This window comes from Eptesicus fuscus, chromosome 12 (genome assembly GCF_027574615.1).
Source record: "Eptesicus fuscus isolate TK198812 chromosome 12, DD_ASM_mEF_20220401, whole genome shotgun sequence".
Taxonomy (NCBI): domain Eukaryota; kingdom Metazoa; phylum Chordata; class Mammalia; order Chiroptera; family Vespertilionidae; genus Eptesicus; species Eptesicus fuscus.
In genome coordinates this window covers 66,365,533-66,392,937 of record NC_072484.1, presented here as the reverse complement: position 1 = coordinate 66,392,937, position 27,405 = coordinate 66,365,533, and the positions used below count along the sequence as shown (strand labels likewise).

Here is a 27,405-nt window from a genome sequence, read left to right as displayed (position 1 = left end):
TGCCCCATCTTTTCCTGTCCCCTTCCGTGCTTAATTTTTCTCCTTAGCTTTTATCACTATGTATGAGGAGCCCTTATCACTACACACGAGGGTTTGTCAAGACGCTTAGGGCCAGGAAATTCTCAGGGGAGTGGGGGCCATCCTGTGCATTGCAAGATGTTCAGCAGCATTCCTGGCCTCTACACACTCGACACTAGTAGCACCTCCTCTCCCCTCACTGTGACACCCTAAAATGTCTCCAGACATGGCCAAGTGTCCCCTGGGAGTAAAACTACCCTGGTTGAGAACCGCTGGTCTACATCGCTTATTTTACTTATTTATGTCTAGCTTCCCCCACCAGGATTTCAGATCCCCGAGTACAGCCCTGTGCTTGGCCCTCAGCTGATCCCCAGTGCCCATCAGGGTGGCATGTAGTAGGTGCTCCATGAACAGCTGCCGAACGAACCAGTGCGTGAGCGAGAGCCTGAGTGAGTAAGCAGGAGCTCTCCTGCCCAGGCTCCCAGGGCACTCACCCCTCCTCCCCTCACTCACCACAGTGGCTGGCGACAGCAGGGACTGGCAGTGCAGGAGGACGCCGGTGGCCGCCACCTGCTCCAACCACTTGCGGCTGGCATCCCGGCTGCTCTCCTCGTACTCGCCGTTGTTGTTGTAGCGGTAGCTGAGCGCTGCCAGGAGCTGCTCAGAGAAGGTGCACACAGCGGCCACCAGGGCCTGGCAGAAGATGGTGTCCCTCCGCAGCTGCAGCTCGGTGTCTGGAGAGCGGAGATGGGCTCGCTGGGCAGGTGCTCCTGCCCCAAGCCCCAGAGCCCAGGCCCAGGACCAACCACCAGGCCCAGCAGGCCAGCCACCTGGGGCCAGCTTGGCAAAAACCAATCCCGGCCACCAAAAGCCAACCCCACAAGAATCAATTCTCCAAAAGCAAGCCAATTTACTGAAAATCTCAACTCTCTCATTGATCCACCTGCCTTGTGATTTTTCCTCAGGCTTTCCCAAAACCTCACTCAGCTGTTTCTCCATTGGTTAGGGGATTGCTCCACCTTGGCTGGCTGGACAGCAATGGCGCCAAGCATTTCTGCCAAGCTCCGTGCTTTAAGAAATGCCGTGTACCATTTTCTCTATTTTTGAGAAGCCTCTTCCTGCCTACCCCTTCCTTGCCCCTGTCCTGACGTGGTTTGCAGAACTGGCTAATTTCAGGCAATCATTCATCCAGAGCCCGATCCTCTGGAGGGAATTATTTTCAATGACTGGCTCTAGCCAACTGATTTTCAGACACCAATTTTGACCTAATCTTATTTTAGCTGCCACTTGGCGGAGAATTTCTGGAAAGAAGGGAGGGAGGACAGAGAACACCTCCCAGCTTCCCCGAGCCCACCATCTCCCCCTTTCCTCCTCCCCATTGTCTGCCGGGTGGAAGCCCCACGCGGGGCTGAGGACTCGACTGGCAAAGACCCTCCCTGGTCATCAGTCCTCTGTCTCCTGTCCTCGGGCCTGGGAGGTGGCAAGACACAGGGCTCCTGGCTCCAGGGCCCTGAGACTTGACCCTGGACTCAAGCGGAGGAAGCAAATGAGGTCTAAGTAGTTGTAGGTGCAAGAGCCACGAAGTGACTCCCTCCCCCGGGCCCAGGCCCCGATGACCAGGGGAACATCAACCTCGGCCGGCAGAAGAGGCCTCCCTGGGCTGCCGTCATGAGCACCACTGCCAGCCAGGACGGCCTCTCCTGGATACACCTCTGTGTGCCAATCACAGAGTTGCTGCTGCAAAGCCCTCACCTGTGCATTTCAGCAAGGCCAGCAGCAGCTGGTTCTTCCCATCTGGAAGGAGAAGCAGAGAAAAGAATGAGCCGAGAGGAGTCAGCACAGATTCGAGCAGAACTGGGCCCTCCCTGCAGCCCAAGCTCCAAGCCCTGCGCAGGGATGCTCTGGATATGTACAGTCACGCTAAAGAAGCTCCGATTGAATGTTGGGTGAGTTCCAGAAACCCTCAGTTTCCAGGGGATGGAACCCCAACTGCTAGCTGTACCCCAACTGTTTACATATACCCAGCAAACAGAGACTGAAACCAGCCCCTTCCAACTCCCGGGCCAGAGCCCCCAGCCCACACCTTGTACATGCATGTGTGGACACACACTTATATGCATACATGTTCATGCAAGCACACAGGCACGTATGCACATTCTACACAGCCACAGCCCTGGACCCGCATAGACAAAGCTCAAGACCTTCTGAACACAGGCCTAACGTCCTGGTCTCTTTCCTTCAAAAAAAGGCTCGTAGGCCCAGAAGGGGTTTAAAAGAAAAATCTGAAAGGCCAGCTCAGAGGCGCTGTTCCGGGGGATGGCTCTGAAGCTCTGCCCCTCCTGCTGTCCTGGTCAAATGTCTCCTGGTCTAGGGTCCTTCTAAGCCAGGAGTCCCGGTCTCAAATGCTGCCAAGGGTCCGGCAGGCAACTGTGTGAGGCAGACACCAGGAAGCAGGCAGTGATGAGGACTGTGGTGAACTGGAAGTCACCCCTCTCCCATCTAAGACGGCAGCTGCCACTCATCACCGAAGTGTGACTGGGACTGCAGGCCTGAGTAGTGACAGATCCCCTGACTGGTCAGGAGTAGCCAGAAATCTAGATTTTTATGTGACATCTCAGATAATGAAACACTGCAACCGATTCACATTTTTTATGCTACATCATCAAAGCCCACCTGTGGGCCCAAGTCTGATCAGGGGACCCCCAGCTTGTGGCCTTTATAATAAATAAAAGGAACTGAATTAAATCTATAAATTCTGAAAAAGGAGTAAGTTTCAGCCTTCTCAGCCTCCTGACTCTGCAAGGAAGCCCCCAGCACCCCAAGTCAGATGTTCCTTAATCATGTGAATATACACAGTTCCAGGGCTCTGCCCAAGGCAGGACACTCAGCTGAGGAAGAGGCACGAGTCCTCCTCATCCCCCGCTGGACCTGGAGATGGCCCCACTCCTGATCCTTCCACATTCCACATTAAGAATCAATAGCCACAAAACCGCCACGTCACTCCTCCCTGCCCAACCGACCTTCCACGTATTTCTGAATGTTGTCCACTAGGGTCTTGATGGAGTTGGGGAGGTTCCAGGGGTCCTCCTGAATGCTGATCTGGATCAAGCTCCGGCCACGAATTGTACACTCTTCTTTCTGTTTGAACTCTGGGGCAGGAAAGTGGTATGAGGGCAGGAAAGGGACAGAGGTAGCTTTGGAGAACAGTGGCACAAAGACCTATGTCCCATCACCAGATTCCAAGGCTCAGAATCCAGGATCAAGGATGCTGGCAGGACTCGGGTACTAGCTGGTCCACGGAGGGCAAATACATGGCAAGTGTGCTACTGATTCATAGTACCACGCCCATGGCAGGCATCACTCATCAATCTTAGCACACCTTCCCACTAGATGAGGTATAACTCCTCACCACTGATACCAATCCAGTGCAGACATCACAAATCAATCACTGCACTCTCTTCTCAGGTACTACCCCCTCACAGCCACACCAATTAAGCTGGCACACAATTAAGGACCCTCGTCTAACCTTTTCCCTATACAGAGGAGGAAGCCCAGGCACAGAATGGGGAGGTGTCTTGCCTAAGTCACATAGCTGAGTTGTGACAGAGCTTAGACTTGAACCTGACCCTGGCAGACATAGGCCCCTGTTTCTTGGGCCTCTTCCCTGCAACAATGCCCCGGATTTCTGAGATATTTGTGGTTTTGGTTCCTCTGGGCTTGATGTTTCCTGCTTTCTGAGGTCTGATCCTGGAAGAGATGATCCTGAGACAGCAGGAGGGGTAGCTGAGCTAGGGCACCCCAACTCTCCATACTTCCCACCCTCATTTAGGAGCAACTGCCTATTTCTTTTCCTGTCTCCTGCACCTAACTGGGAGCTCTGGAGGTCAGGGGCAGTGTCACATTCATCTCAGGGCCTCCAGTGCCCAGCACAGAGCCTGGCACCAAGTGGTTCCTGGGAATTATTTACTGGATGGATAGCTGCATGGATGGATGCGTGGGGAGGGGATGCATGGATGGAAAGATGGATGGATGAATGGATGGATGGATGGATGAGTGGGGAGTAGATGGATGGATGGGTAGGTGGATGGATAGGTAGGTGGGTAGGTGGGTAGAAGGGTAGGTGGGATGGGTAAATGGGAGGGAAGGTGGGTTGGAGGACATACATGTCAATTCTTTTTCTCTCAATCATGTCAAGAAGTAAGTCCCAATTTGGTGGGTGAGTCCTTAACACTTCTTTACTGATCCTTCTCATGAGGGAAGAAAGAGCAAAGCACTCTGGGCAGGCAGCAGAACCTGAGTGCAGCATGACGACATTTTTTGTGGCTGTTTCCATCGAGTTTATCACGGTCATCGTTATTTCATGGCACGTTATACAGGTTTTCCATATATGGGGAGTTTAAAACGTTCCTTACAAAATTACATTTTTTAAAGGGAATCACTTTTTCAATAAAGTGATGTCAGTAATAATGCAGGCAGCAAATGAATATGCTTTTCAAAAATATAAAGACGTAGGTAGATTCTGTGAATGTCGGTAACATGATGGAGGAGGGCTGAAGGTCCCCAGGGTTGGTGAATTGTGCTCCAGTCCCTCCCTTCCTGTTACAGACAGGAAGACAGAGGCCCAGAGAGACTCAGGGACCCACCCAGGGGTCCACGGATTTTTTTCTGTAAAGAGCCAGGTAGTCTGGCCAGCGTGGCTCAGTGGTTAAGTGTCGACCTATGAACCAGGGAGGTCATGGTTCAATTCCCATTCAGGGCATATGCCCAAGTTTCAGGCTCAATCCTGGTGGGGTGTGTGCAGGAAGCAGCCGATCAATGATTCTCTCTCATCATTGATGTTTCTATCCCTCTCCTTCTCTTTCCCTTCCTCTCTGAAATCAATAAAAATATTTTTAAAAAGAGCCAGGTAGAAACTGTTTTAGACTTTGCAGGGCTTACGGTGTCTGTCATGTGTTCTTTATTTTATTTTGTTTTTATTACTCTTTTTAAATGAAAATATCATTCTCAGGTCAAGTCTATACAGAATTAGGCTATGGGCTGGATTTGGCCCGTGGGCTGAACTTGCTGACCCCTGGATGAGCCCTTAGCCACTGGGCAGGAGAGGGGCAAGGCCGAGAGTGTGAGCCCGCGCCCTGCCCCCGTCGGCACACATTCCCCATCCTCCCCGTCTCCTTGTTAGATGCTGGATGTCACTCCCAGCCCTGCGGAGGGGCGCCCCGGTGCTCACCTTGCAAGCAGTGGTCCATAGGGAAATGCTTGGTCTCTTCAAAAGCCCTGCTCATGACTGGCCCCTTGAGGAGTGCGTGGATGGAGTCCACCTGGTGGCAGGAGGCTCGAGGTTAGGGTGGCTCCTGTGGCCTCCAGGTTGCAGGGACCCTTGATTCCCAGCGCCTAACCCAGGATCTGGCTTATGGGTTCTCACCACGGGCGACGGGAGAAACCCAAGGTCCGGCCAGGGGTGGGGACAAAGGTCCTACCTGGTTAAAGAGATGCTCCAGGCAGCCGTGAAGCTTGTCCTGCTTGTCTGATGGAATCCGCATGTCACAGGGCAGCTCGTCCCCTGGCGAAAGGAAGAAGCCACGGCCATCAACACACTATCTCTGGCCCATCTCACACCCTCCCAGCCTCCTTCCCACGAAGGCTACGTAGCTGCAGAGCTCCAAAACCCACAGAGGATTTGGAGTCTGACAGATTCGGATCCTGGCTGTGTGACACCAGGCAAATTTCTTGACCTCTCTGAGCCTCAGTTTCTTCATCTTCAAAATGGGCAACAGGAACTAGAGCATTACACAACTGTAAGCCATTGTTCTTATTTCAGAGACTCTGCAAATGAGGAGACTGCGAGCCAGAGAGAAGGAACTGGACCCCAAGTCTCCGACCCATCCCCCAGCTGTTTCAGTTCAATCAGCCGCCACATGGAAGCTCCTTCCTAAAACCTCCCCAGGGAGAGTTTTTATAGCCAAATATCTTATGTGATGAAATATTTATCTAAAGTTCAGCAATATCGTCAACGTTACTTGTGCTTCTCTTTCTTCTGTCAAACTGAAATTAAATTTTTATGCCCAGCCTATCACTGGAAGGTCACACAACGCAGCTGTGGCCGTGGGGGCTGGGGAACGGGGAGGCTGGGTTGCAAGGTGGGAGGGAGGCTTGTCACCACCGCCCTCTCGTGCCTTTTCAATTCTGAAGCAAGTGGATTTACAGCCTAATCACAAAACAAACATTTTAAACGCTGAAATCAATACAACTAAAATCAAAGCAAATTTCAGTCTTTCGGAAAAAGTTGTAAGTACAGCATGACCTAATTTATAGAGTATGATGTCTGTCTGTCTGTCCATGTGTGCAGAACTGTGCTCACCAATGGTCTCCACATGTGACGGTTGGTCACTCCTGGGGGTTCTGACTTATTGTCATGTACTTCCTTTGAACTTTCCTATGTCGTCTGAATTTTTGGTTTGAGCACGTGTCATTTTTATGGAAACCATCAAGTTGCCCTAGTGACATCAGAGCAACTCATCACAATCTCTAATTGCATCATGTATGTTTTCATGTGTTCCGTGTCCATGACATTCGTGGAGAAGGTCAGCTCCATGAGGGCCAGGATCTTTTGTTTTGTTCATTGTTGTGATCCCAGCACAACATGGGTGCTCAGTAAAATGTGCTGAATGAGTGACTAAAAACCATCGTATAAAATAACACGGAGTAAAGTGTAATAAAATAGAAGTAAACCAAACCAAGTCTCGCTGGGGGACCCCCGGCCCTGGAGCAGGAGCCGCTGCACTCACCAGACCCCATCTCGTCGCTGCCCAGGTAGGAGCTGTTACTTCTCACGCTGGTGTAGGACAGGACAGAGTCCCGATTACTGTTACACTCGCTGCGAAGGGGCAGACAGACAGACAGGAGTCAGCTCCAGCTCACACCCTCTGGTCCCAGCACCCAGAACCCACTTTCTGGAGTGCGGACAAAATCCCTAGCTCCTCGGAGGACAACTAGTCCAGAAAGGGTGCTGCGGACCGCTCTCCAGTGGGAGACGGGGAAGGTTGTCCCGAAGGACCTTCTGATGGTGGAGAAACATTTCTAGGTCCCGGCACAGAAATGCAGGAATAGTAAGAGGACAGTTTTTTTGCTTTTATTTGGAAGTAAACTTCTGTCACTCCCCTCGTGGGAGAAGCCTGGTTCCTGGACACGTGTGCACATGCCACCCTCGACCACACGATTCCGTGTTCGTCTCCCCAGCCTGGCTGGGAACCTCATGAGGACAGGACCATGTTCTCTTAGCTTGTGTCCCAAAAACCCAGAAGGTATGGAAATCAAAAACCACAATCCTGAAATTCTTCCCTTCACCTTTTTGAAAATTAAAGGAAACATCAGAAGACCCAAAAATGTAAGACTGGAAACCCAGAGAGATGGAGAAACCCTGGGCTATGGACATGAGGCGCTGGGAACATCTGCTTATACAGAAACTCAGCCAGAAACACGGACCAGTCAGACCCCCTTGAAGACTGAAAGACAGGAATGCTGGGAGGCTGGGGCGAAGGTCATTCATGTCAAATTCCAGCAGTTCTGTATTTTGCCCAAAACAACTGAAGCGCCCTCCAAGGTTCTACTCTCCCCACACGATCAAATGTTACAGAACCTCTCCCTGGAGCCCACAGCGCTTGTTTATTTGTGGTAAGGACTTCCACTCACCCACTACATGGTTTATTACAGGAAACTGAATTTTTAGTCCATTTAACCCACTAATTAGGACTTCACTGATCTTGTTATAATTAACTTAACCAGTGAAAAACAACAACTCAGACCCTCTCAGAGAGTTAGGAGGGGAAAAACCTGCCTTCCTCCTTGGATCAAGTAAAAATAAAACGTTTGTTGCAGAAACCATGTAAGTCTTAAGACACACCACAGATCTCGACTTTTTCTCTGACCGCATCCCATCGGCGTGCGCAGAGTGGCACCGGAGCAGAATGGACGGGTGGTGCCCACACGGCGGCAGGGCCTGAAACGTCAGCCTCGGGGGCTTAGACAACCCCCAGAACCATACGGCTTAGCAACAGTGCCCCATCCCACTGCTTCCTGGAAAAAGCCCCTCTAATCCTGACTTTCCCACGGGTCCGTGGCCTCACCCGTCCCACCGGCCACCCATGTCAAACCCCACATGACGCCCACAGCCGCCCCCACCTGTAGGAGTCACGGTAGCTCATGGTGTCATGACCTGAGTCCTCCTGATCCTCCTCAGACACCTTGAAACACACTTTCTTGATGCCCCCGTGGTCGGTCCTGTCCATCTCGCTCTCTTCGTTGACCAGCGGGGAGGACGAGGTCTCCTCAGCCAAGGGCGGGTGGCAGGACCCGCCTGAGGTGGGCTCCGTGATGGTGGACAGCAGCCTGTGGGAGCAAAGGCACATGCTGGTGGCTCTCATGGCCTTCACGGAGGCTCTAGGCCAGGTCCTGCTCTCAGGCCTCACCGCTGGCCCTAACAGAGGAAGCCACCCCGTGCTGTGTGTCCCATCCCTGAAAGTCCCACTAGCAACTCCGCGGCAGCACGTACACCGTCCCTCCTGTAGGGGGCGTGAGAAACAGCAGTTCTTCATTTCATGGCCAAGCTACACAAGGTTCGAGGGCATAGAAGGCGACTGGGAAACTTGCTGCAGAGGCTCAGAGAGCACCTCTCTTCGGCGTTGTAGGCCCTACGACCTCCGTTGAAACTATTCCACTTTGCCTCATTCATGTGAAACACAATATGGGAATGAATGTGCGTGGCTGTGTTCTAATAAGACTTTATTTTAAGAAAGCGAGGCAGTGGGCTGGATTTGGCCCACAGGCCATAGTTTGTCAACCCATGGCACAGAGTTTCATTAGTGGTCAAGTGCATAGGTTTTTAAAACAGACAGACCCCAGATTCAAATCTCGACGCCGCCCCTTGCTAGCTTGGAGACCCACAGCAAACTATTTAGCCTCTCTGAGATTTAGTTTCCTCACCTGTACAATGGAGTAATATCAGCATCTATGTCCCAGGCTGGTATGAAAATTAAGGGAGTTAAAATATGTAAAGTGCTTAGAAGAGTGTCTGGTGCCTTGTCTGTGAGCAATAAATGCTGGCTGATAAAATCCTATTACATCTCAATGAGGTCAGTATTATGATCAGCTCCATTTTACAGATGAGGAAATTGAGGCTCAGAGAAATCAAGAGACTCGTCCAAGGTCACACAGCTAATAAACAGCAGGGCCAGGATTCAAACCCAGACTCTCCTGGCTCAAGACCCTACATTATTTTTCCTTTCATCACAGACAATTTCCATTATACAAGAAAGTAGAGGGAACAGTATAAAGAATGGCAGGTACTCCTAGCCAGCTTCAACAACGGCAACTCGGGTTCATTTCTGTTTCCTCAATCTTTCCTGCTGCTCTTTCTTTCTCTGGAGTATTTAAAACCTAGCTAAGATACCATAAATTTCCCCTATAAACGCTTCCCCATGTGTGTCTAGCACATAAGGACTGTCTTTTAAAGCAATGGTGCTCAACTAAGGGTGATTCTGCACCTCCCAGAGGAAACAGGGAGCAACTTAGCATATTTCCCGAGGGGCCAACATTGGTCACTGTCCAGAGACATTTGTTAGCTGTCACAACTGAAGCGGGGTAGGGGTGGGAGGAACGACTGCATCCAATGAGTAGAGGCCAGGGAGGCCGCTAAATATCTTAACTGCACACCACACCACAAAGATGGTGTCCATATGCCACGGCTGAGAAACCCTGTTTTGAACCTAACCAGACTGCCGTTACCATCCCGAACAAAATCAGTAATTCCTTCACACCATCTAGTACCCAGTCCATGTCCAAATATCCCTGGTTGTCTCAAAAGGGTCTTTTCACAGATGGTGTGTTAGAAACAGGACCCTAGGCAGACACTGCATTTGGTTGATATGTCTCTTCTCTAACTGATCCTCCTCCTCCTCCCTAGACCTGCTCCACCACCACCACCCGCCCCCCGCAACCCCCATCAGTTATCTTCATCTAGAATCACCCTCCCTCTGGATTTGGCCAGTTGTGTCCCCGGGGTGCCATGCCACCATCCTCTGTCCTCCACATCCTACAGTTGTGCAGTGAGACCTAGAGCTTTGATTAGAGAACAGTGCGATTTCTGTTGGTGAGAACACTTTGGAGGTGGTGCCGTGTGTGTGCCCCATTGCATTACACCAAAAGGGACACCGTCTCTCTTTCTGTTAAAGTTACAAAGTCCCCCAAGCCTTTTCCCAAATAGTTTTAGCCTCTACTAATGATTGCTGCCTGCATCTATCATTTCATTAGAGCAGTGGCTCTCAATCAGGAGTGATTCTGCCCCCATCCCCCGAGGGGGTATTTAGCAATGCTTGTCATGGCTGGGGAACAGAGATGCTCCCGGCATCTAGGGATGCTGATAAATTGCCTGGTGTACAGGACAGGCCCCACTACAAAGCATCCTGACTAACACACTTACACATACATACATACATACACACACACACACACATACACACAGCCTCAATTCCTTCTTGGGGTCGGGGCTCACCTGTTGATCTGGGTGACATACTGTTTCATCTCCTTCAGGGCTACATCCAGTTTGGTAAAGAGCTGCAGGTAGGCGTCCTGGATCTCACGGTCCTCCTGCTTGAGGAGAAAGCTCAGACCCCGGTCCTCTGGGCCCAGGGCCCCATTGGCTGGCCCAAAGCTGCTGTCACGGGGACCTTGGCATTGAGGGTCCCCATCCATAGCAGGCAGGCACTTCCAGGATGGGGCAGCCATGGTGGTGATGCAGTGCTGGGTGTAGGACATAGGGTTCAGGTGGCCTGCATGGATAAAGGGAGAGCTCACTTGGAAACCGTGCCCAGACATCCACAACCCCCTTAGATAGAGGTATATAATCCATTTCTAGGATCCCTATAAATACGAGAATTTTCCCTTTTAAATATTACTTTAATCCACTAGATTACTTCAAGACAAAAGTTTTGGTTTAGTGCTAATATGCCTTTAACTACTGCCTGGAATGCAGACATGATGACCGGTACTCCAGCAGCCATTCTATACCATGAGGCATCCTTCAGGATGAAAGCCACCTCTTCACCATAGAGATGATGGTGTAGGAAGATCGGAGCCTAGATCCTTGATGACTGTGAAGCCACCATTCCAGCCCTGGACCGCTGACCTCCAAACATGTTTCTGTTCGAGTGTCTGCAGTGTGAGATCCAAACACCATTTCTAACAGACACATGCAGTTACCTTGCTCTGGGTCAAGGCCAATGAGGGAGGGTTTGCGACCAAAGCGGATGCTGAAGGACCTGCCAATGGAGGGAGTGGTCTTGGGGTAGGACACCTCCATGATGTTGATGTGGCAATTGGTGGGGCAGAAGTCCAGGCCACACAGCGAATGGGGCTCCAGGGGTGCTTGTTTGAAGGGTGGGCTGATCCTGCTCTTCAGCTGGGCTGCAAACTGACAGAGGTGGGGGACATGAGGTCATGCTGCAGGACGCTGGGAATTCTGGTCTCCCCCCAGTTCCCACTTTATCCTGGTCTAGGCCAGACATTCCAGATTGGACAAAATGAATAGCTCCAATGAACAAGTGGATTCCCCCTACACTGCCTTTCACTGGATCCAGATTTCAAGGAAAGTTTGGAGAAATCTGGGTCCTCTGAGTACCTACCCACCTTCATTTCTCCATTTTGGCTGCACACGTGAGCTAAAGCCATCTCTCCCCAGCCCACAGTCCATGAGGTTCAGGTAAGGCTGCCTCCCCATGCTTGTAGTTACTAGTACTGATACAGAGCGAGGCACGAGACCCACGCCAACCCAAGAGAAGCTCTCGATTCCTTTTCTACTGGGGTTGCTAAGGTTACAGCTACTGGGGACCATTTTGTCACCACATGAGAAAGGCCTGCCTGGCAGCGAATCCAACATGGAAAAATAAAGTCAAGAGAAGGAGAGAGGCCATGGTCTTAGGAGAGTGATATCTGTGTGAGCGCCTGGATACAACCATGCCTGAAGTTCACCTCTGGACTTTTCAGTAATATAAGCCAGGGGTCCTCAAACTTTTTAAGCAGGGGGCCAGTTCACTGTCCCTCAGACCGTTGGAGAGCCAGACTATAGTTAAAAAAAAACTATGAACAAATTCCTATGCACACTGCACATATCTTATTTTGAAGTAAAAAAACATAACAGCAAAAACACCCGCATGTGGCCCGTGGGCCGTAGTTTGAGGACGCCTGATAAGCCAATAAATCCTCCTATTTGTCTAAGCTAAGTTGTGGTGGGTTTTAACATTTATAACCAAAATGCCCCAGGCTGAGGGTAAAGGTACCTCCTGATAGCAGGCAATCCTCTGGCCAATGCTCTCCAGCTTGATGTCGCAGATGTGACGAAACTCGAAATGGGACATGGTCCTGATATTGTTGCTCAGGGCCATGAGCCGCCCACAGTTCTGCACAAACACACTGTCATCGGCAGCAAAGGCCTCCAGGATCTGCAGAAACATAAACTCCTGAGCACACACTCTGCCTCAAGGAGGGCCTTTAGCAGTTTATCTACAGAGATTCCTGTCTGCCTCACAACACCCCCATGAGGTCAGGTCTATTACTGGCCACATTTTGCAGATGCATGAACTGAGGCTAAAGAGATTAAGTCACTCTCCTAAATCCCATGTCGTGGGGCAGAGACTAGAATTCAGGGCTCCAGGCTAACTCGGAGGAAATGGGAATCAGGCTTGTGATATCACTGTCCCAGGGCAGTGCCCAACAAGACCTTGGCAGTGAGGCCGAAGCAGCCGCGGGGCTCCACGATCTTCTCCAGCACGTGACACTTGATGCCCGCTGTGCTCACGTACTCATACACCACGCCATGCTCCAGGTGCACATTGTCCACGTTCAGGCTAACCACAGGGCTGTCCTCATGCAGGCTCAGCTGGGCACCCATGGACAGCAGAGGGAAGGCTGAAAGCCAAAAGGACAGTCAACCCTGAAGAGGGGCTCCACCCCACAGCCTGCCAGCCAGCCCCCTGGCCCTGCACCACGGCAGCTCCCGTCAGACAGATGGGAACTGAAGCCTGTGCTGCAGCTCTGTTCGATGTTGCCAGCCTGCTATTGTTCACACCTTGTCCTAGACTGTCCCGCTAGAAATCAACCCGTGTGCCCTATTCCCAGTCTACGTGGCTTAGAAGAGGCCCCCCGACATTTGCATCATTCACCAAAGGCACAAGCTGAAGAATTCCTCTATTCACAGAGACTGGCTCAGGAATGAGCATGTGACCCAAGCTGGGCCAATGAGAGTCAAGTCTGGGACTTTGGTTGGATCTACAAAGAGCTGGAGGCATTCTCTTTTCAACTGGATTCCAAGCTGCCAGAGCCACCACATGAATAAAACAGCAGGTAAAAGGAAAACCAACACAGAGGGAGCAGAGCTGAAAACCAGAGAGAAAGCGACTCCTTATGAGACTCCATAAATCCCTGGATCGAGCCGGATCTGAAGCTTACATGACCCTACCCAGACTTTTCCGTTTCCTGAGTTAATGTTGTCATGTTGCCCAGATACAGTCCCAGTTAACATGGGCCCAGAGAGGCTACCTGACTCCTCAGAGGCCACACAGCTAGGGAGTGACATACCTAGAAAACAAAGAAGGCACTACATGATATACAGTTAACTAATACATGAAGTAAAGAGAAACAGAATAGAATGAGGAGACTCTGGGACAGAAGGGCACTCTGAGGGGGTAACATCTGAGAAGAGAGGTGAGTGAGGTAAGAAGTACTCAGAAAGAGAGCATTCCAGGCAGAGGGAACTGCAAGTGCAAAGGTCCTGGGGTAGAAGTACATTTGGTGCTGGAGTGGATGAAGCAGAGAGGGCAAATAGGAAAGTGATGAGAGGTGAAGCTGAAGACCATGATGAGGACTTGGTCTTTGCCCTGAGTCAGGGTGGGAGTCATTGGAATGTTTTGTTCTGTTTTTTCAGAGCAGCCCATAGGAGGAGAGGTGAGGCGGGACAGGGAGGACAGTGAGCAGGCGACTGCAATCGTCCTGGTGAGACAGGATGGTGGCTTGGACCAGGCAGCAATGGAGGCGGTGAGATGCATGAGGAAGACAGGGGCAACAAAGTGCGCTTCTGGAATTAAGGTGGAGGGACACAGAAGAAAGAGAACAGTTGAGGGGACTCCAAGATCTAGGGCCTAAGAATCTGAAAGATGAAGATGGGAGGCTCGGGGGAAGCTCAGGCGTTTCCATTTTGGGCAGGCGGGGTCTGCGGTGCCTGTTAGACACCGGAGGGGGCCGGGGAGGAGGTAGAAAGACAGGTCTGGAGTTCAGGGTTGAGGCTGCACTAGGGAGATAAATGTGGGAGCTCGTAGTAGGCAGAATTATGGCCCCAAGGACAACCGCATCTTCATCCCTGGACTGCACGCTCTCACGTGGCAAGGGGAAACGACGGTTGCAGATGGAATTACGGTTCTAAGCAGATGGCTTTACAATGAGGTGATCCTGGATGAGTCAGGTCGACCAATGATATCACAAGGGCTCTTACATGGGGAAGATGGAAGCAGAAGAGGCAGAGTTAGAGAGGTGGCAAGGAGAGAAGGACTCGGGCCAACAATGCTGGCTCCGCATATGACAGAAGGGGGCCGTGGCGCAGGGAACACAGGCAGCTTCTAGAGGCTGAAGCAGGCAAGTAAATTAGTGCTCCCCTCGAGTTGCAAAGAGAATGCAACCCTGCTGACATCTTGATTCTAGCCCCTCGAGCCTCATCTCGGACTCCGACCTCCGGAACTGCAAGAGGATAAACGTGTGCTGTGTGAAGCCACCGGGTTTGCGGTGCTTTGCTAGAGCCGTTATCGGAAACTAACACAGAACTGATGGCAGCAAGAGGGGCTCACAAGGGAGTGAGGACACAGAAGAGGACCCAGCTCCCCGCTGGAGTCTCTATCTCTCTGCCCACCTGTCCTGTTACCTGAGTCGGGCTGGTCTTCCTCCGGGGCCCCCTCGCCACCTGGGTCCTCGCCTGGGGTCTCCTGGCTGGCTCGGGCCTCCTGAGCATCCTCATGGGTGTGGTAGATCCACTGGTACAGACCCTGTGAGGGGAGCAGAGCAAGAGGGGCAGCCGTGGCGCTGGGAGCCAGGGAGGAAGGGACGGGCAAAGGTGCAAATGCTTTTAGCCTGGCGGTGACACCTCCTTTGGAGAGGCCCCCAAGGCTTCACTCCGGAACCTTCCTGAGGGACCTCCAGCCACCCTCAGCCCTCACCCTCTGTAGTCTATACTCCACACAGATGCCAGGGGAGGGGGGAGCCCTTGAAAATGTACGGCGGACCCATGGGTGCAGAAAACGTGTCTCTCCTGTGGCCCCGGGGCCTAGAAAAGTGTCAGGCACACAGCAGGTGCTCAATAAACACTCAGATAACCCGATAAGTAAGTACCGCCTTCCACAGAACCCCAGCCCCTAACCCAAGTATAACATCAATTTTTACCATCAACATAAGCATTTGCCCAGCATGCCTATGTAGTAAGAAAAGAGGGTCTTATCACACCCATTCACAGCTGTGGAAACTGAGGCCATGAGGTATCACAGCCCAGCTCCTCCTATCTAGGGAGGCAGAGGGGGCAGAGGACCTAACCTCAGCTCAGTCCCACCAGCCCTACCTGACCCCAAACACCATGATGCCTTCAGGCTTCTTTCCAGAGAAAGGTGGCCCTCAGCCCCAGCCCCTCACCGAGCAGGGCCCCCCTGGTCCCCTCGGGTGGCTTACCAGGGCCTCTTCCCGGCGGTTTCGGAATGCCTGGAAGTGCTCCAGGACATCTGGGGCACCGTCGTTCATCACGTTGTTGCCGTTGACCTTCAAGATGCACTGGCCAGCACAGAGCCCTGCGGCCGCGGCCTCTGACCCTAAGGGAGACAGGAGTGCTTGAGGCTGAATGCCAGGCGGAGGGCCTGAGCAGTGCGGGCAAGGGCAAGAATCCAGATGAACACTGTCCTCCACTCATCCCCAAACACTCCACCTCCATCCCTCCCACCCAGGAGCCACTCTCTGACCCACTCCAGTGGGCAGGGCAGGGACCGGCATTCCCATTTTGCAGAAGTAGAAATTGAGGCTCAGAGAAATAGCAACGAGTTTCACTCTAAAACTTCATCTCCTTTAAAATCCCGCAGCAACCTGTGATACTGGGACCAGGATGGGCCCCATTTGGCAGACAGGAACGCAGAGGCTCAGAGAGGCAAAGTAATTCTCTCAAGGTCACATTGCTAGGAGAAGCCAGGGTCAAACCCAGGTCTATAGGACTCCAAATGCATGTTTTCTCAGCTATCCCGCAATTCCCAAACTGTAGGCCTTGGACCCCAGGGTTCTGTGTGGTTAATATGAAGGGTCTGTAAATGCAAGTGAAATGCCAAGCTTTGTACATGAAACAATACCAGGCCTATACGCTGTGATGGTTGGAGGGGATGAACCGAGCACAGGCCTGGACCCCAGGGGCTTGGGTTCAAACCCTGGCTCTGCCACTAACCAACTGTGTGACTTTTGGTAAGCTCCTGCCTGGCAACGAGCTTGAGCTGAGGAATACGAGTCTCTTGTAGAGTAAATGGGTATGTTTCACCTTGCCATAGTCCTCACCACTCCCTCTCGTCCTCCTCTCAGTTACTCCTTTGTAACTGCCTGACCCCCATGGGTGTTCGCATTTGCATGGTGCGCTGTGCGCACAGGCCTGGTGGTAGTGGTTTGGGCGGCTCTGCACTCCTATCACACACACGGATGGGTCTCCCGAGCTCCCCCCTGTCTGTTAGGCTCCCACTCACCTCTCCCGACAGCATAGACATAGGGCGGGGCAGCTCCACGGATCTGGAAGCACAAAGCCTCCGGATGGTCAGGGACTTTGATGATCCTGCGGCAGGCAGAAGCAGCCATAAGGAAGGGCAGCATCACTCCCAACAGCCCAGCGGGCCACGCTGGGGAGCCCCCGCCTCCAGGACTTCTGGGAAATCCAGCCCAAAATAATAGCAGTGCCAGGCTTTCCAGCTCCCAGAGAGACAGAGAAACCTCGCTTAGCCCAACCGAAGCCCGCCCCACCAGGGCCTCCAGTTCGTCTGGAGCACGGCCCACCACGGAGCTGCAGTCCACACACAGAAATCCCGGACCACCCTCTCCCTCTGCCCTCACTCCTAGTGGGAGGAGGCCTCTGGGTGGCCAGAGCAACACCTCTGCCAGTGAAGTTCTAGGCAACCATCATGGATGGAAAGGTGAGACGTGATCCACACAGCTTGGCGCCGACTCTAGAAGAAAGCCCACACGTGTCCTCTAGAGAACACGGTGTGAAAGCCGCGGTCTTGGCCGTCCTGCAGGTGGGACACCAGAGCCGAGCACGTGGCCCCCGCTCAGGACTGTGCAGTGGGCATCGTTCACCCAGGGGCTTCGATGCAGCTGCCTGCTTCCCCAAGGGCATGTCCCCCACCATGGCCTCCAGGACCGTCCCTCCCGTCCCCACCAGCCAGAGAAAGCCAGGCTCTTGGGATCCTGTTCTCAAACCCCAGGTGTTGCCAGACTTAAGACGGGCTCATTCCACTTGGGTGGCTTCTGCCACTTCCCCATTCCAGCCACCCAATCCATCGTTTTCCCTAAACTGGCTTGCCTTTCTACTGAAATGATCATATTAAAACTTTCCATCCCGCCTGTCAACAGAAAACTGGGAAGCATTTGCCTTAAATAGAAGGGAGAAGTGGAAACCAAATGCACGATTTTTAAAATAGAAGATGTTTCTCCCTGTACCTATATCTGGTATCCAACCACTTCTCACCGCACCCCTGCTGCCACGCAGGCTGGTCCAGCAGCCTCCTCACGGCTCCCCGGCTTCCACCTCTGCCCCCCACCATCTGGTCTTCACCTGCAGCCAGAGGGACTCTGCCAGAACTACATCAGATCATGCCTCGCCTTTTCTCAGAGCCTCCAAGTGGCTCCATGGTCAGTACTATGGACACAAGGCCCCATTGTCTGGCCGACCTCATCACCCATCCCTCCCTCCCGCTCGCTCTGTTCCAGCACATCAGCTTCCTCACTATTCCTCAAACACACCAGCCAGGTTCCTCCCGGGCCTTTGCATTGGCTGTTTTCTCTGTCTGGAGCCCTCTTCCCCCACAAGTCCCCTGACTCCCTCCTTGCCTCCTTCAGGTCTTCACCTCAGTGCTCAGTGGCACCCTAACCACCATCCCTCCACACCGCCCATCTCTTTCTCAGCTTTATGTATCAGCCCACACTTACTACCAGCTGGTTCAGTATGCCTCTCACTTCTCCACTGTTTGTGTTAGTCTCGTCTCCTGCTCTACCCTCCAACCAGACTGAGATCTACGAGGGGTTGAAATGTACCCATCCAGGCGTGGCTGGATCCCCGGAGCCTGAAGCCCCACCAGGCACAGCGGGCGCATGATCAACACCCGCCGAATGACTGAAGGCAGCAGCCTCGTGTCCTGTACCTGCAGAATGAGCCCCACCCACGGGGATCCGGGAAGGCTCGGCCCCCACCATCCCCAGCACTCAGGCAACTCCTCGACCTGAGAGGAAGGTCGGTGGGCACCAGGCCCCTGGGGACACTCACTCTTTGGCCTTGGTGGCCACCAGGAGGCGCACGGGGCGGCGGGAGCAGAAAGACTGGTTGAGGATGGACTCCACCTCTGCGAAGGGCCGAAGGAACACCAGGTCCTCGTTGATGGAATAGATCTTCCTCCCCACCTGCAGGCCAGCCATCTTGGCGGGGAGACATGCACACCAGGTTGCTAGTCTCCTGTCCTCCTCACAACCCCGGCCCCAGGGACTAAGCATGACCAGAGTGACCCCCCAGGGCAACCAGTCCCCCTGTGTGGTAAGCAGTCCCTCCCCTCTGCAGGCTGGTGAGACTGGTTCTGGCCAAGGAGCTATGAAGGGAAGCCGGCTGGAGGCACTAACAGAAAAGACGTTTTCCCTCGAGGAGAAACTGCTGCGGCCCACCCCTGCTTCCCACCCTGCCGTATGAGGACAGGAGGCATCGAACTGGGGCAGCCCCCTTGTGACCAGGAGGGCATGGCCAGCCAAAGTCAAAGAGATGTTGACCCTGAACCAAGACTTGCAACCACCTCCTTCTAACCACTTAGATCATTAGAAAAGCAAAGTCCTATGGCTCCAGCCACTGTGGGGCGAGCAGGTGGCTACTTGCAGCCAAACGCATTCCTAATCACTACACGGACGCAAGCAGGCGCCTGGACATGACAGGTGCCTCTCCCTACCCAGCCGCACACCCCAATGAGCAGCTGCGAGGACCTGGGGCTGAAGCCTTGGCCTGCCACAGACTCGCTCTCCTTCCTCCTTGCAGACCTTGTGTCCATGACAGCAACAAACTTGTCTTATTCAGGCCACGGAGGGTTAGTTTTTTCCTTATCACGGCTGATTCACAATCTCTTCCTTGCACCTCCCCATCAGGCCAGCAGAGGGTGCCAGTCGCACACACACTGGGAGGACCGCCCTGAGCAGAAGGGCTGTCCCAGCTCCAGGAGAAGGCCGACAAGATAGGCCTGAACTCAGTTTCCCCACATGGACAATGAGTGAGCGAGGGAGGAAGGACATTCCAGGATTTGCTGCCTGCCTCAAGGAATGTGTAGAGAGACGCCTCACTCGCCTACCCACACAGCCCCTCCGAGAGGCCTCACCTCGGCCAGAGAGCCCCTCTGGACCGACTTCACCACCACAGCCTTGTTCCTCTCCTCGATGTCGAAGCCATAGTCGTCCTCCTGGGGCAGGATCTGTGGGCGCGAAGTAGGAGAGACCCGGTGAGGCAGTGGAGTCGGGAGGGAGGCCTGGAGCCAGCCCTGCCTTGGCCCCACACGGCTCCTGTGATCCTACTGGCTCCTCAGGCCCCAGATCTACAAGGGGGAAGGGTGCGGGGTGGAGAGCATAACGGAACAGAATAAACAGCACCCAAGACACACAGTAGGTGCTCTATACCTATCTGTGAAGACACACCACCTAGCTCGTACCTCGATCTGGTGCTGATTTCGTATTTGTTTACTTTTCATCACCTGTCTCCTTTCTCCTCCCCACCTAAGGGCAGTCTCTCACCACTGTCCCTCCACCTGCTGGCATGCTGCAGGTGCTCAATAAAAATGCACTGGTCTAGCCCGGCCGGTGTGGCTCAGCGGTTGAGCATCAACCTATGAACCAGGAGGTCATGGTTCAATTCATAATCAGAGTACAGGTTTGGGTTGCAGGCTTGATCCCCAGTGAGGGGCGTGCAGGAGGCAGCCGATTAATAATTCTCTCTCATCAATGATGTTTCTATCTCTCTCTCCCTCTCCCTTCCTCTCTCTCTGAAGTCAATAAAAACATTTTTTTTTTTAAATGTACTGGCCTAATGAACAAACTAAATCTAAAGGTGTCCGGCCACCCGAGAAGTACTGCAGGAGAGAAGTTAATGGAGCTGTCTTCATATTATTCAGAATTTGGCCCCAACCCTGGCTGCGGCAAGAGACCTAACCTCTCTGAGCTGTCTCTTGATTGCTCAAGAGACAAGGGGGGCGGTGGGAGGGGGAGGAGGCATTGAGTGAAGGCTGCTGCTCGCGGTAGACAGAGGGACAGGACCTGGTGGGCTTGGCAGGCAAACTATCTGAACTATCTGCCAACACTCTAACGTGTTAGGGTTTTCAAATAAATGTTCTACCTTAACTGCAAGGACATGGACAGCAACTGGACAGACAGGGTGCCAGCCCAGAAAACCTAAGGCTTTGGTCTGCAGGGTGAGTCATCTCAGGAGGCCGTTCTCTCTGCAAATGCGAGGCTGGGTTGCAGGGTGGACAAGGGGAGATGGGAAGGAAAAGCAACACAGCCCCGTAAGCTCGATCTCCTTTGTGAGGAAGGCAGTCTTGGCCAGTGGTGACCTGGCCTCCTGGCAGCATTGCCAGCCGCCACCTAGAATCACCCACGCTCTTGGGTGCTCCAAGCCGAGCCCACATCTGAAGGTCTTCCAGCCACATGTGAAGCCATATCGGAAGGAGGGTCTGGGGAAGGAAGTCGCAGCAGCTCAGCTCTGCTCCTACCAGCAGGCGCTTGGCCAGAATGTTCTCCACCAGCTTGAAGTCGTTGCGAAGCTGTTTGTTCTTGCTGCTGGTCCCCTCCATCTCCTCGTCTGCGTGGAAGCGGAAGTACTGCGACTCATCCTTGAACTCGCTCTTCTCCAGCACTGCAAACCCACAGACACACAAGCACGTGGTCAGGCGCACATGGGAAGGTGTCAGCCGCGTGCCAGCTGGCAGCCACCGGCCGGAACCAGCCCCTGGACAAATTTGGTTTGGCTGGCACCGTGTTTTATTCAATGGAATCACGTGCCAACACTAACGTTTTGGGATCTTTCACATGAAAGTCTGGATTTCTAACGTCTCTTGAAAAATCTGAACTTGTCCCACCTGCTATAAAGACAGACTGCAAAGCCACAGTAACCGAGACAGTGTGGAACTACCGCAGAAACAGATGAAGAACCCGTGGAAGAGAACAGAGATCACATAAGAGGACGGTGTGTTTACGGGAACTTAGTATGTGATGGATGATGAATGATCACATGGAGAATTCCAGATAGTGCAGGCAACCCATCTAGGGGGGGTGGGGGTAATAAAATGGGATCCCTACTCACACTTATACCACAATAAACTCCTGATGGATTGAAGACCTAAATATGAACAGGAAAACTAAAACTCACCAAACAAAATGCAGGGGAATATCTTTGTCCTAGGGTGGAAAGGGGATTCAGGTTCAAAGCCTCCAAAAAGCCCTGTAACTTCCTTTCAACAAGAAGGCCACAGGCAGACAGCAGATACAAAAAGCTCCGCAATGTCTAAAGCCAACAAGGAATAACTATCTGGAATATACAAGAAACGCCAACATATCAACTAGAAGAGGCTGGGAAATGCATAGATGAAGGGCAAAGGCTATGAATGGGCAATGAACAGAGGGGTGAGCTCAAATGGGCATCAAATATGTGAGCAGGAGCTCAACTTCAGTAATGACCAGGAAGAGGCCCCAGGGAGACACTTCGGACCGGGGGCCGCCCAACTCAGACCCTGCGGGCGAGATCCAGCCCACGGCCTCCTTCCACAGATGAAGTGTTCTTGGAACACAGCCACGCCCCTTTACCCACGCATTGTCTGGGGCTGCTTTGGTGCCCCAATGACCGAGGTGAGTCATTGCAAGAGTCTGCATGGCCCACAACGCCTAGCGCATTGACTAGCTGGGCCTTTGCAGGAAAAAGCTTCTGGCCTCTGTTCTGAGACAAGCCAGGAAAATGAGTAAAAATAACCAGTAACCACCAGAAGGTGACCTGGTCCCAGTGAACTACAATTCAGCTAAGCACCTACTAGTGCCAGGCTCACCACGGATGGCGGCTCAGGTTCACTTACGCCTCAGGCAAGGAAGGGTTTGCTGCACCCCTACGACAGAGGGGGGGACGAAGGCCAGAGAAGCTAAATAAACTGCCCGAGGTCTCAGAGCTCCTCCTGTTCACCATGCTGCCCAGCCTCGCCTGCTGCAGGGAGGCAGGCCCCTGAGAGAAGGGAAACCCGCTGCCTCCGCTTCTCCAAGTCCCCGCCACCCCTGAAGACAGAGGCCGCCGCCAGTGTGGCAACTGAAGAGAAGCAGCAGGCGGCCTTCCCTTCCTCCTCCTCCCTTTCCCGGGATGTCTAGCTGTGTGTGAGCTTCTTTCTCAGGCCACCCCTCTTACCTCTTGAGAGAGCAGACACACAAATTACTGCCCTCCCCAGAGCTCGGGAGCCAGGCCCCAGGGGGCTGGCTGGCTTCCCCCCACTGTAAACATGTGGGAAGAAGCGGCATGATGTTGTGTCTCTGCTGAAATGTTTGAGGACACAGCTGGACTCCGAGTGCAGGAGCTCAGCAAGGTGAGGTATCACCACGGCCATCTTTCAGCTGAGGCGGCTGGCCTGCCTTGTGAGATGGGCCCAGATCCAGGTTCAAATCCCTGCTCGGCCCCTTCCCAACTTCATGTCCCTTTAGCCTCTCTGAGCCTCTATTTCCTCTTGTACGGGGGTAGTAACAGCACCAACTTCCCGACGTGGCTGTGAGGATTCAGTGGTGAGCCTCAGTTTCCCCGTATGTGCCTGAAGTGAGAGCTGGACCACCAGACTCTCTCTTGGGTCCCTCCCTGAGGACAACTCAGGGTCCCCTGAGCTCAGGTCAGATGCCTCGAGGCGCCACGCAGGCCCCACCTCACCCTCCGCTCTGCACCCCAACCTGCATTTTGCAGCAGCCACAAACCTAGGATTTGGCCCTTTCCTATTTTAGCCTGTTTTTGAGTTCGTGGCAGGGGACAGGGGAGCAGGGGCCGCACCCTGCAATTTCTCTCCCTGAGGGGCCTTGAGAGTGTTGGTATTGCCTGGGAGTCACCCCTCACCCCCCCCCCTTTCCCCCCCCCCCCCCCCCACACACGAATGTCCTCAGCCAGCAGCCTTCCCAGAATAGCAGCTGGGGTGGACCCCTAATTACCCTCACCCACAAATGAGAGGTTCTGCCCAGCTGATTGGCAGGAGGGACGGAGCTGTCAGAGGGCCCCACGGGGAACAGAGCAGCTTCTGGGAATGAGGGACTTTGATGAGACGGGGCCACTGAACGGGAATGGCTGAGGCTGCCCGGACTGGGCCCAACCTGCCCTCGCAGCTGGGGAAACAGGCAACGGGGGAGTGAGTGCCAACCCCAGAGCCATGGGCCTGCTGAGCTCGGAGGGGAGGGGACAGCAAGGCCTCCAGCAGAAAGATGGGGAAACTGAGGCCCAGAGAGGGGCCTGGGCTTATTGGGAGTCAGCGAGTCAGGCCTAAAAGCAGGGCTGCAGGCTACAAGGCAGGGGAGCGGCCAGGTGACCTTTCCTGTGAGTGGCATACCTCTCCCCCTGCAGAAGGGACAAGAAATTCAGGAGAATATCTTTGTCCTAGGGTGGGAAAGGGGTTCAGGCGCACTGTACTCCAAAAGGCACTGTACTGTCTAAAAGCCGATAAGGAATAACTACCTAGAATATGTAAAAAAAAAAAAAAAAAAAAAAAAAAAACCTCCAACAAATCAACCAGAAAAGGCTGGGAAACTCATAGATAAATAGGCAAAGGATATGCATCTCATGACCAAGGTCCAGACCTGCTGAGGATGACCAAGAGTGAAGACTGTGGCCACAGCGAAGGTTCCCTGGCACCCAGCTGCGCCCGTTTGCTTCCACATCGCCTGGCGCTTCCTTTAGGCTGCAATGCCGAGCTGAGCTGTGACAGAGGCTGTGCAGCCTGAGACGCCCGAACTATGTACTGTCTGGCCCTTTGCATAGAGTTTGCTGACCTCTGAGTTACAGCACAAAGCGGAAGCCAGGAGGAGGAACAGCCAAAAGGCCATCCCGAGTCCCCCGCCTCCGCACCACCGCCTGGGTCCCAGCCATGCTTTCTCTGGGCCTCAGTTTCCCCTTCCTGTGAAATGCAGCAGGGACCAGGGTCCAGGCCGCCTCTTCTGTCCAGGACAGACGGAGGCTGGGCGGAGGGGAAGGGGTGATTACCGTGGTGCATGAAGCCGTTGTTACACAGGCCCACGCCAAGCGCCACTGCTTCCTCCCGCGTCTGGCAATCGCCCTGGAATAGAACAAGGGTGGGGAGAGGGGCGGTGTTAGGTGGACTGGCACCCGAGGGGCTGTATGAGACTGGAGAAAAGCCCCCCACCACCCCTGGCATGGACAGGGAATTGTGTCTGTTTTATTGACTGAGGTACCCCCCAAAACATGTATGTGATTGTTATTAATAAACCCCAAACAAGAGTATTATTTCATTGTATTTGCAATAAACACATTGAGTAGTGTGTGATAAACACCACAAAAGGGGAATGGAGGTTTTAAGTAGCAGACACTGTTGGCTGCCTAGAAACCACCCTTTCCAAATCCTGCAGCACTGAAACCCTCACTGTTGTGGATGGCAATGAATCCACCCAGACAAACGCAATGCCAGTCTCCCTTGCAGTTCAGAAATCGCTGGTAGGGAACTCTGGCAAAACCCCTTTGTCCCTGGCCCTTCCTTTCTCTTCTTCTGCCTGGAACAAAGATGTGATGGCTGGAGCTTCTGCAGTCAGCCTAGACCTTGAGGACAGAAACACTCCAAGGACAGCACAGCAGAAAGAGGTATCATGAGGCGACCCTAGCGGCTCTGAACTACCAGCCTCGGTTTTCTCTCATAATACAGAAAAATAAACCCCTAATTTCTTTCAGACTCTGTAGCTGGATCTCTGATGGAAATCAAGTTCACTTCCTAACGGACCTAGCTCCAGCCAATGAGACACCTGGGGAAACCTACAGGCCATTCTGGATAATCCCCTCCTCCCTGACAAAAGGGGAAAACAGCCCCGTCCCTCCCTGCCTGGGGTAGAGTCACACGAGGAAGTGACGCAGGGGGTTGTGGGGCGACCGCATGACCAAGGTGCAGACCTGCTGAGGATGACGGAGTGCAAGATGGAAGGCTCTTGGTATGTGGCCTGACGATTATGTGGCGTGAGTATCTGCCCAGGCCACTGCTTAACTAGGTTTTCTGTCCCTGGTGCAGTTTAAACAGGGGGATCTGGCTCATCTCAGGGTTTCTCCGAGAAAGTGACATTCAACCCGAATCTGAAGAATGACCAGGTGTGGCCAGTGTGCTGGGCTCACCTTTGGGGGCCAACCCTCCCATGTCGAATGTCATCTCGGGGGGACATTCCCTCAAGGGTTGCCACTGCCCCCCACCCCAGGCCAGGTTGAGGCGCATGACCCATGTGAGGCCAGTGCGATGCTCCGTGCCCCAGGAACATGACTGAGTGGAGGAACCCCGGGATCAGGAACAACTGGAGTTGATTCTCCCGAGAGCAGTGTCCTGCAGACGGCGCCCCTCAGCTCCGGCGCCCGAGAAGACGGGAGTTCGGGAGTTCCCCGATACCAGTTCTTTCTAAGGCCTGGCTCCTGGGTCTCGCCTGACCCTGTGGGTGCCCCATAACCTCCCAATGCACCGTCTTCCCTGTTTTCACTCCCGAAGTTAGCCAGAAGCTGCTTCTTGCAACCCACATGTTCAGGCAAAGTGTGTGAGTGTGTGTGTGTGCGCATGTGGTGGGGGGAGGGGACCTGCGGGTGGGGGCAGAGCTGACAGGCAGAGGAAACAACGAGAAGGGTCTAGCCGTGAGATGAAGCTTAGAGCGGCTGGCAAAGAGGGTGAGCGAGCAGGTCTGTGTTGCCTGCTGAATCCCAAGGGCCTGGCATATAGTAGGTGCTCAATAAATATGTGTTGACTAAAGGTGTTGTCCGCAGGGGCCAAGTCACGCAGGAGCTTGCAGCCAAGTCAATGAGCTTCAACTATGTTCAGACAACCTCTCATTTACACACCTCCCGGGGTGGGGGGTCCTAAATGTATGGTGACAGGAGAAGATCTGATGCTGGGTGGTGAGCACACGGTGCAATATACAGCTCTTGTAACACAGAAACCCACTCCTGAAATCTAAATGATCGTATTAACCAATATCACACCAATAAATTTAATTTTTTAAAAAAGGATGAACAAAAACCAAAAAAATAAAATAACTCCCAAAGTGAGCCGTTCCGAGAGGCCCTCGCCAAACACAGACGCACCGGAGACCTGGACTGTCCCAGCCTCCCTGAGCATCGGAGGGGCCAGGGAGGAGAGTTCCCAGCTACAGGAGAAGTGAGGGCCAGAGCGGCAGAGCTCAGTCTGCCAGGACTGGGGCTCGGGCGCAGAGCAGAGGGCCTGGGGGAACCGCTGGCCTCGGTATGCTGCTGCACTGGCTGACCCAGCTGCCTAGAGGAAGACGGATCTCTCCTGTGGGACCCCGGGCCCGTGGCTGCAGGGCTGGCAAGCTCGAGTGCTGCTACGGGAGGGAGGCCGCCATCCATGAGAGAGGCGGAATCCAGAGCAGCCACCCCCCCAACTGTGAGGGGCCAACAGGGGAGGCACAGCCGGGGCCCAGCTCGCAGCCTGGGGGCCTGAGCAGCCGTCTGGAGCCCACGTGGCTTTCTGAGGCACTCAGTCTGGCCTCCCAGCCCATCCCTGCTCCCCTTCTCCCGGAAGGGTCCTGGAGTGACCCACAGGGAGGCTCCTAAGTTAGAACAGCTGTGGGATTCTCGGGTTAACAGGGAAATCCGTTGATCCTGGATGCACCCATCACCTGAAAAGTAAGCCCCCACCCCACGCCCCATAGGCTGTGGGGAAACCACAAGTCACCATTTCCCTTCCCGGAGGAAGGACAGGCACACACACCACACTCCCCCATCCTCTCCCCGACTTGCCCCCTCACCCCCAAAGCTGGGAGCTCCAGCCGCACTGGCCTCCTTGCTGCTCCTTCCACACACTTCACGTGACTCCCACCTCAGGC

General features: G+C 53.6%; 1 protein-coding gene across 1 annotated transcript in view; it reads right to left on the bottom strand.

Annotated features, from left to right (window-relative positions):
- Positions 1–27,405, bottom strand: part of PREX1 (phosphatidylinositol-3,4,5-trisphosphate dependent Rac exchange factor 1) — a 172,450-nt gene that overhangs the window by 11,019 nt on the left and 134,026 nt on the right. The window contains exons 15-32 of the mRNA XM_008159188.3: positions 24,566–24,638; positions 21,072–21,214; positions 19,689–19,781; positions 18,605–18,753; positions 16,815–16,900; positions 15,772–15,908; positions 14,978–15,098; positions 12,788–12,975; positions 12,348–12,509; positions 11,272–11,482; positions 10,565–10,841; positions 8,197–8,403; positions 6,804–6,892; positions 5,496–5,578; positions 5,246–5,336; positions 3,039–3,167; positions 1,771–1,812; positions 532–752 (exon numbers count right to left, since the gene is read on the bottom strand). Coding sequence (XP_008157410.2) covers positions 532–752; positions 1,771–1,812; positions 3,039–3,167; positions 5,246–5,336; positions 5,496–5,578; positions 6,804–6,892; positions 8,197–8,403; positions 10,565–10,841; positions 11,272–11,482; positions 12,348–12,509; positions 12,788–12,975; positions 14,978–15,098; positions 15,772–15,908; positions 16,815–16,900; positions 18,605–18,753; positions 19,689–19,781; positions 21,072–21,214; positions 24,566–24,638 — 2,502 coding nt within the window. The remainder of the gene's footprint in view (positions 1–531; positions 753–1,770; positions 1,813–3,038; positions 3,168–5,245; positions 5,337–5,495; positions 5,579–6,803; positions 6,893–8,196; positions 8,404–10,564; positions 10,842–11,271; positions 11,483–12,347; positions 12,510–12,787; positions 12,976–14,977; positions 15,099–15,771; positions 15,909–16,814; positions 16,901–18,604; positions 18,754–19,688; positions 19,782–21,071; positions 21,215–24,565; positions 24,639–27,405) is intronic.